At 41.6% G+C, this 9,607-nt stretch overlaps 1 protein-coding gene and 1 long non-coding RNA gene across 3 annotated transcripts in view; one reads left to right on the forward strand and one right to left on the reverse strand.

Annotated features, from left to right (window-relative positions):
* angpt4 (angiopoietin 4) overlaps positions 1-6,948 on the reverse strand; it is a 69,145-nt gene extending 62,197 nt beyond the window's left edge. For both annotated transcript variants that reach the window (XM_026166677.2, XM_026166676.2), the window contains exon 1: positions 6,574-6,948. In XM_026166677.2, coding sequence (XP_026022462.1) covers positions 6,574-6,948 — 375 coding nt within the window. The remainder of the gene's footprint in view (positions 1-6,573) is intronic.
* LOC145428817 (uncharacterized) lies at positions 5,920-8,933 on the forward strand. Its single transcript, XR_013909138.1, has 2 exons — positions 5,920-6,271; positions 6,616-8,933. It is a non-coding gene; the product is annotated as an uncharacterized LOC145428817 (long non-coding RNA).
* The last annotated feature ends 674 nt before the right edge of the window (positions 8,934-9,607 follow it).

Raw genomic sequence — 9,607 nt, forward strand, 5'->3', positions numbered from 1 at the left:
CACCAGTAGGCAACGGGTGAAGTGTCTTGCCCAAGGACACAACGACCGAGACTGTCCAAGCCGGGGCTCGAACCGGCAACCTTCCGATTACAAGCCGAACTCCCAACTCTTGAGCCACGATTGTCCCAGTCTAGTCCGAGACTACAGAGTTGGAGTCAGTCTGGCTACAGGATGAGACGTCTAAAAGATATAGAGGACCAAAACAGCAAGACTATTTATCTCTATTCTTCATTTATACCATTAAAGCTAGCCAGTGGAAATGCTAATGATAATGGTCACAACTACGTTTACCAGTTAGTTGCCGTTTGGTCGAGAAATTGTAATTAAATCAGTTTCTGTTTGTGGTGTGGCTGTTATAACAGAACAGTAGACTACCTAACAGATTCAATGACCCACTGCTGTGGCATGGTGAAGTCAGGTTTGTTGGCTCACAGCTGTTCACTGATGCCATTTCATCTTCTTGCAACACTGCATGAGCAGCTGCCTCTTCTGCAGTCTGGATCTAACCAACGTTACAGACCACAGCTTTAAGGTTTTGATTTGTGACTTCCTGAGCCCCGAGAGAGGAGTTTTGAATACACAAATACTGAGAAGGAGTTGAACAAATAGAGTGAGTCCACTGTGCGTCAGTTAAGAGGGTTGGGGGAATTAGATACTTCTCTGTGCTTCGACCGAGCTCTGTGATTTAGAAGCAACACAGCTGTGGTTCAGTAGAAACCTCGGCTGTATGCAACTTAACACTGATGTTATTACAGGAAGGTGACAAATTAAAAGAAAAATATCAGCATTTGGATGGATGCACTTCACAGCAGCAATGGCCATCATTTATATTCAGCTGTTAGTCCAAAGCAGAGTGACCATCACTGGACTCAGTGAGCAGCCATCACCACCATCATTCAAAAATAAAATTATATAGTTTGGAAGTCAGCAATAAGGTCCATGTGGCCCAGAACATCAACGCCGAGGAGGACGGACGCTGCTCCTGTGCAGGGCTAAGACACTTTAGGTTGTGTTTTAGCTAATGTGCCTCCTTTTCTACTCATGACAGTGTTTTGTTTTTGTTTTTTTGCCTGTACTTTCTGTAGATAAAAACTTAAACGTTATTGCTGTGCACTTAATTATCTGTTCTCTTGAAACCTGATTTAGTGTTTTCTTCTGCAGGAGACTTTAAATACTTTTGAATGGGTATTGGTTTCTAATTAACACCAACTTCAAAGTCTTGGTTTCAATGCACAACATAAAAATCTGTTTGTTCAAAGGATTAATTTATGATTAGGAAATTTACTTTAACTCTGAACCTTTGACTCGTTGATGCTTTGATGGTTTATCTTTCTGAAGGGAGGACAAGAAACGGAGACAAAGTCAGCAAAGAAGAAAGAAAGTGGAGACATTATCTTTTAACTGAACTGAATTAAAGCTCAGATGAGGTGAAGGTGACAGCTTGCACCGATGTTCTTAAGTGAGACACCGATTAGATCCCAACAGCTGACCCTAACTCCACCCCTAAGGTTAAAGGTCACTGTTGATCTCCTGTCGGGGTGCTGCAGACCTCAGCTGTGGACTTGACCCGAGTCTCCTCCGGGCTTTAACATTGTGGGTGGCAAACACACACATGCTCACACACAAGCCTCGTTGAAGACGTTGGAAAACTCTCAGAGGGTTAATCCAACGAAACACTGAATTTACAGTCAGATTAACAGCCTTCCAGAAAGCAATTCCATCCCTCCAACAGCTACCACGAAAACAAAAAAGAAACACTCAACTATGGTGGGCAGCAGAAACGATAAAACTCTTAGTCGCTCCATTTACACCGGAATGTATCTAAAGCCACAATTTAATGTATCCACTGTAATCGCAGCAGATCTGCTTTAAACTGTTACAATGAGGAAATCTGATTCAAAGACCCCTTGGTATTCCAGCAGGTTGCAAAGGTGCAAATTTTGATCACGTGACCACCATTAAAGACACGTAAAGAGTGCACAACACAGGTGACACCCCCCCCCCCCCCCACCACCACCACCACCAAAAAAACCCCAAACAATTTATGAAAAAACTGACAGAGAAATGATCTTTCCACATCCCTGCTTCTAAAAAGAGGCATTTTCTTCAGCACAGGCACTTTTACTCATTTTCTTCCAATTATTTCTTTTTGTTCAGCTGGCTTTGAAAAATGGATTAACCGTTTTTAAAAGAATAACACTAATATTAATAATAAAGCGCCAATAAAAAAAGCCCAACCATGCAACTGTAAAATACACTGGCACTAGTACATTTTACATTTGTTCACTAAAAACAGGTGCAGCAAACGTTCTGAAAACATTAAACAGTTTGTAATACCACTGCTAAAGTGTACGCAGCGATCAGCTGGCAGCTACAAAGCAGCGTCTCCCGTTAAGTCTTAATAGCACATGCACGGGACTTTAGTCTGTTTCAGAGGCTCGGCTAGTTTTGGCAGTCAGGGTTCTGATATTGGGAAATGATCTACTGAGGAAAGATCAGTGGAGTCACTGACATGATTTAAGCAGATTTAGTGGAGATAAAGTCATTGAGAGTTCAGCCATGTGCTCTGTTTGAACGGGAAAAACCTGCTAACATGTGCGTGGGCTTGATAAACCTTTTCCAGTAATATTTAGGGGTTTTCCTCTGAAATGAGTTTCTTTGCATCCCTAAAAATGTTTGAAGCATAAATTAAAATAGATAAAATTACTCTGAAATGATTAGAAATAACATGATAAAGCACCGGCTTCTGTCAAATAAGGAAATAACCAATGCTGTCAGTGTACATGGAGCAACCATTGTCAAAGCCACGAGTACTTACTCCACCAAAGTTAAATTCTTAGCCAAGGTGATGGTAAGGCATCTGATCATTGCTACGTATCAAAGACTGAAATCTGACAGTCTAGTTATAAATCAACAACTGACGTCAGTAATTTGGTGCTAAATAACATTTTTGCTTAACTTTCTCACATCAATAAATAGTAATAAAGGTGAAATTATGACATATGTTAAAGTGCAGAATATTAAGGATTACTCTGGAAGTACAGCAGGATGGTGGTTCTGGTAAAAGACTGGAACTCAAAGATCTGCTACTGGGAACCAGACAGTCTACCTTTGTTTGAGTTTTCCAAACAAAAATCCTCTTTTCACTAAACTACTTACCTCAATTTCACCTCCATTTCTCTGCGGCTCTTTCCTCGAGACCATTTGCACCACCTCACTTTGGTTTTGCGTCTGACACATCAGCATGCTAACTAACAGCCAGCTGAAACAACTTTTTTTAAGCAGGCCAAAGTTTAAGGCTCTTTAGTCACTTCCTAAATTTATTAGGATACCAGCCTGTTTGAAAATTATGTGAATTGTGATACATTAAGGAAGTCGCAGATTTTTCTTCTCTCCACAGAATTAGCAGCACATTTCATCTTTGCGGTGGCCGTGACGGATGCAGCCAACATCTTCAGAAAGTTAAATAAATCTGCCAAGACAGCAGCGTTATTCATGCAGCTGCTGTCATTCTACGAAAGCTTTAAATGATTCTAATGATGATGAATGGGAACTCCCTGCACGCAGATCCCTTTAGAAATGTTTTCTTTAGCTAATCTTATTTAATGGATCAACATCTCCTGCTGCAGCCAAATCACTTCAATCTGCACATCAGCAGGCGACTGACTGGAGGTTTAACTGTGGGGAGGCGATGGAGGAGAGAGGTAAACCCAGGAAGATGCTGTGTGGTCTGTCTTTAAAGGGATCCAGTTCATATTTGGGTAGAAGATTGATGAAAAAATTTACAGCTCAGATTTAAATACAAACTGTGTAAGTACATGAAATTGATTTGATTGGTATATTTGAATAAGGGAACCAAAGGAAACTTCTTCAGTCATCCATTCTCCGTATCAGTTCATCAGTGTTGTGCAACCAAGACTTTGCAGTTCATTTCCAGTTTGAGAGCTTTGTGTTGTTTCACTTTTACTTTTGATTTCTTTATTACATTTTATCTGAAAGAGATGATGCATTTAACATAGTTTCAGTATAGAGCATAAAACCTACACAAACGGGGACGCAACCGATTCTAAAATGCTTAAATGCAGTCGCCCCAAAAACCCAACACCATGCAGCTCGACCTGGGTGTGTCGGATAAAAGCTGATTGGTTGAAAAGAGGGGCAGAACAGGAAAGAGAGGAACAGCAGAGTTTACAAATTGGGGGAAGTATGGGGAAAAAACAAAGCTAAAAATAAGTGTCAGCAGTAAACACGTTTCACGGTTTTTAAACACTCAGTTTCACTTCAGTGTGAAGTTCACTGTACTCTGCAGCAGGCTGAAGGAACAACAACACCACGATAAAAAAGCACACTGCAGCGAGTACACGGCTACAACACGCAACCTGCAAAGTAATCGTATGACGACCGCAGAACCCGTTCAAGATACTAGAAACAAGACTTTTCTCACTATGACATCACAGCTTCAACGCCAAAAAGCACCTTGTGAGTATCGCAGGGCGTCAAATCTGCGAGTAATAATAATAATAATAATGGATTGGATTTATATAGCGCTTTTCAAGGCACCCAAAGCGCTTTACAATGCCACTATTCATTCCCTCTCACATTCACACACTGGTGGAGGCAAGCTACAGTTGTAGCCACAGCTGCCCTGGGGCAGACTGACAGAAGCGAGGCTGCCATATCGCGCCATCGGCCCCTCTGGCCAACACCAGTAGGCAAGTAGGGTAAAGTGTCTTGCCCAGGGACACAACGACCAGGACAGAGAGCCCAGGGATCGAACCGGCGACCTTCCGGTTACAGATGCGATTCCCAACCCCCTGAGCCACGGTCGCCCAAGAGAGAACAGACTGACCTTCCACTGAGCACAGTTGGTCTTAATCCTCTTTTCCACCAAAGTGGTGCTGTGACGGCAACTGTAGAAAACCAATCCACACGTTAAGGTCTGAGAATCAGCTGCATGCAGAGGTGGATTTCTTGTGGTCCGCCCTCCTGTGGCTACCAGTGTTGATGCTTCCAACAGTTTTGGCACAAACACTGATCTGAATGTTGTTGGCTGCAGATTAGGAACCAACACCAAAGTAAGAAGCATATTAAATTAAAGAGTGAGAAGACAGAGACTCTTCTTGTTGTAACTAAAAGTCTTTTTGTAAACGATTGGTTGGGTAATTCTCTTTGTATCATCAGTTCTCTGATCTCTCCTTCATCCCAGGTTAAGATGTCAGTCGAGTTTTCGATACCACCTTAAATTTTGAAACACATATCAATAATCACAGCCTGGATATTTCTGCTTATGTAATATCAGTCGGTTGTGTCCGTCCCTCACAGCTAGCAGTACTGCTATTCTTGTACATGTGCTGGTTACATCTTAGATTGATTATTGTAATTCTGTCCTCTCTGCTTTACTGCACAAAAGTCTCCATAGACTTCAAATTGTTCGAAACTGTTTATGCCATTTCTTGAACATATAACTGCTGTGCTCCAGCAGTTTGATTGGAAGCCTGCAAAATATTGCTTCATTTTAAGATTCTGCTTCTGATTTTGAAGCCTCTTCATTACCTCTGATGTGCACATCAGTATTCCCTCCTGTAGATCCTCCTATGTTACCCTCACTTTACCACGGGATTTAAAGATTTCACTTTTTTCTCTCTCTTGATTTGTATTGTTGACTTTGTAATTTTATGATGTATTGATGTAAAGTTACTTTTTGCGTCCTATGATTCAGAAGGATGATTCAGTCAGCAGCCCGTACTTTGAAAAAGACCAAAGCTATGATCTGTGATGAAAGAAAAACTGGGAAAGTGGTAACATGATAAGAAATGTAATGGATGAATGCTTAATTTCATCATACAGCAAGGATTTCTGCATCAATCCTGCAGCACAAACGTGAGGTAATGGAGGAACAATGGCATTACAAGTGCTCAATTACAGCGCTGACTGCGCAACCAAAGCTCAGCTGAAAGTAGATTAGATTAGACAGAATTGTAGTTTGTAAGGACAACAGAAGGGAACACGCTCATTGTTTTTCTCCTGATTGGAAGCAGACACCACATGTCCCAGAGTGATTACCTGGAACTTTGATCTCTGGCCCACAGATCACCACACACCAAAACCTAAACGGTTTCTGCTGAAAATCACACAGCTGCTGGAGCTCGAGCGGTGTGTGTCGGAGGAATCCCGAGTTGCTCTGACATTACCACTCACTGGATGGTTTTCATGCTTTTCTTCCTATCAAAGAGTTCAGTGCTCCATGATAACACACCCATCATCATATGTGGTAACACAAATACACACACACATTCTCTTGATACTTGCAGTCTCTAATCACCGTGTTATTTTGATTCCACTGTTATGAATGTACCCATTGGTATTATGTTGTGGTATTTGTGGGAAAACACAAGAAAAGAAAGTTCCTGTATAGTTTTACAGATGTTTTCTGGTGAATACTTTCATTTCTCCCGAGTTAATCAGGATCGTAAACACAGTTTTCTTTTCCCTTTCTCAACATCTGTTATAAATCTGTAACTTTATGTTGACGTGACCTTTAATGGAAAGATAAGAAGCCAGTTTGTGTCTTACCTTCTGCAGCCACTGTGTGTTGTTCTCCATCGTGCTCTCCAGGTGTTGCAGTTTCTGAGCCGACCATTCGCTGTCAGCAGGCGGCGAGTCTCTCTGAACGACACCCGGCCCGCCCTGAAAGCCACCATAGTGTTGCGTCTGTGATGGCGACCCTCCACCGGGGCATCCGTCCAGCTCTGGCAGGATGAAGGTGTAGCTGCACTGGCCGTGCTGGATGCGGTGCAACTTCCTCCTTTTCTCGCCGGCGCCGCCACCACTTCCTCCTCTCCTTCTTCCAGATACTCCTCGTTCTGCGCTGCCTGCATCAATGACAGCTGACAAAGTCCAAAGGAGCAGAAGGACCAGCAACCCCCGGCTGAGACTTAAGCCTTTCATGACACTCTCTTTAATTATATGAAATTGTTTATTTCTCAGTGCAGAAGAGGGTCAAAGGAAGCTCATTCACACTCTGACCCCGATTAAGTTTAGGAAAACGTCTGTGTGCAGGATATGAACAAGAGTGTCAGCACAGTCTGTCGTTAGTTTGATCTCCTCTGTTTCAATCACAGTTTTTGGAAAAGAAAGCCGAAAGCATCTCTGGCCTCACACTGAATGGTCTCCTTCATTTGTGGTGACGATGTCCAAGGATTCCTCCCTCCTCTGTCTTCGTTGTTTGGTCGTAATCGTGTTTTCTGAGGCCGGGTTCTTCAAGGTAATAAAGACTTTTTAGGGCTCATATATTAGCTCAACTGATCAGCTGTTGCATGTTTTTTCCTTAAGGTATCAGGTGCAGATCCAGATCCACTCTGCAAAAAAAATGGAAGAACCCAAAGCTACAAATTTAAAAGCAGAAGTAATGTGAAGATGATGAGCAGTTGTGTCCAAACAGTCTGTGAAGCTGAAGAGCTAAATATCTTTGTACTCCCACTCTTCTCTGGTGGCTCCAGTTTTAGAAGTGGCTGAAGGGAATTGCCTCTGCCCCCTTCTTATCTGCGCTGGCTGAGAAGAGGAGGAATGAGAGAGAGAAGAGGGGAGAGAGGAGGGGGGAGAGAGAGAAAGGACGGAGGAGGAGAGGGAGGAGTGGACGGACAGGAGACCTGAGGGAGGTCTGTTAGAGTACCCTCTCTCTGTTAGTGGGCTGAGACGAAATGAAAGGAGGAAGGGAGGAAAGAGTGAGAAGTAGCCAGAAAAGAAGAAGAAATGTGAAGATTAAGGGAGTGAAAAAGAGTCAGATAAGGAATACAAATGCTGAGAAAGACAAAGTTTGAAAAGAAACTTAACTGCTGACAGACAGAGAAAAGACACTGAGAAAGAACGTGATAGAAGAAGAAAGAGAGATCTAAAAGAGGCTCCTGTAATCTTCTTTCCTGACTGATCTCTCAGTTCTGAAGAAAATCCTGATGCCTTGTATGGTCATTCAAACGGAGCTGGCAGCCAGAGACATTTCACTTTGTCCACTAAACACAACCATGCTCAGGGGCATCGTGGGACATCAGGAGGCCAAGGAAACCCACGCAGTCTACGTACTTAAAGCTGAAACGCTCTCTCAGTCGCAGGATGTACCTCCTCAACGCCTCTCATCTGTCCACATGGAACCACATATAAAGATTAGTTCCAGACTGATGGCTTTGTCCCCGGATTATGAAACACAAGCTCTACATGTGGCGGGACAATGTGCGCTGTCAGTTACAGAGTTTATTTGCACAGTGACAAACTGTTTTGCAGAACGCAGATAAAATTCTTTGATACGAGCCACGAGACAAACAGATTTCTACGAGAGAATGAAGCCTCCAAAACAGGTTTAGAATGGCAGCTCAGCGTTAGGCGATCAAAGATTGAATGATTCTGTTTTGAAGACTGTGTTTCTGCAAAGATAAAGAGCTGCTCCCAACATCTTACCACCGACAAGTTATTTATTTTGACATAAAGCAGTCCTATTTTCAGCCCGGCCTGACCCTGAGCCTGGTGCACAGAGCTGCACAACATAGAAGAGTCCTCTAATTGCATCATTTCTGTTTATGTTTTAAGAGGAAAATGTTTTTTATTGTGGGATTGTTTCGGTCTCACTTATTCTCATTCTTTTATTTCATCTGCTTTTCTGTCTGCTCATGTATGGTACAGGTTTTTGTTACGTTCTCATTTATTCATGGACAGATTTTGTTTATTTGTGATGAACTCTGACCCAAACAAAGCTTTAAAAAATGCTAATGGTTGATGAATACCCCTGAAAAGCATGATGTTTCATATAATCCTTATATTATCCTCAATATGTGGTGTGATCGCAGTCAGTGAAAAATAATAGAGATACATACTGTCCTGCCCCTAAATTGCTCTTGCTTTCAGTTTAATATTAAATAATAAACTAAGTTATTAGAGAGGAAGTACTGTGGCGGTTTATTCAGAGCATGCAAATCTGAGAATTAGCACATCTGCACAACCCTGATTGTTTTTTTCTTTCGTGTCACTTGTATTGATCAGAGTTTGGTGCTACACTTGCTAACTGATTTTCTGTCTCACTATCTGCTCCAAACAGTACGTCTTATCACATACTGATTAGATCTTTTAATCAATGTAAACACTGTGGACACTGATCTTTACTTAACCCTCATCCTATGTGAGAGTGAATGAATAGTGGCATTGTAAAGCGCTTTGGGTGCCTTGAAAAGCGCTATATAAATCCACTCCATTATTATTGTTATTATTGACATATTTTACATACATACTGGACCACAGACTGGGTTTACTCAGGACCCCAAGAATAATTGACTGTGAGACACAATCATAATAGAAAAATAAAAATGATAGCACATCTCATTTTTTCTTAAAGTTATGTAATGCCATCTTTCATTATTATTATTATTATTACAAAGTTACTATTCATTTGCATATATCATAAAATTATAATCTAAACTTTTCTATAATACAATTTGCAGCTTCTATCCCATCTACAGTCCATTTTATTACTTAAACTTTGACTCTTAGTTTGCAGAAATTTCAAGTAAACATTATTTGTTGGAGTTATTTGATGAAACCTGTTCACGGGTCATTTTAACCA

This window comes from Astatotilapia calliptera, chromosome 5 (assembly GCF_964374335.1).
Source record: "Astatotilapia calliptera chromosome 5, fAstCal68.1, whole genome shotgun sequence".
In the NCBI taxonomy this organism is placed as follows: Eukaryota; Metazoa; Chordata; class Actinopteri; order Cichliformes; family Cichlidae; genus Astatotilapia; species Astatotilapia calliptera.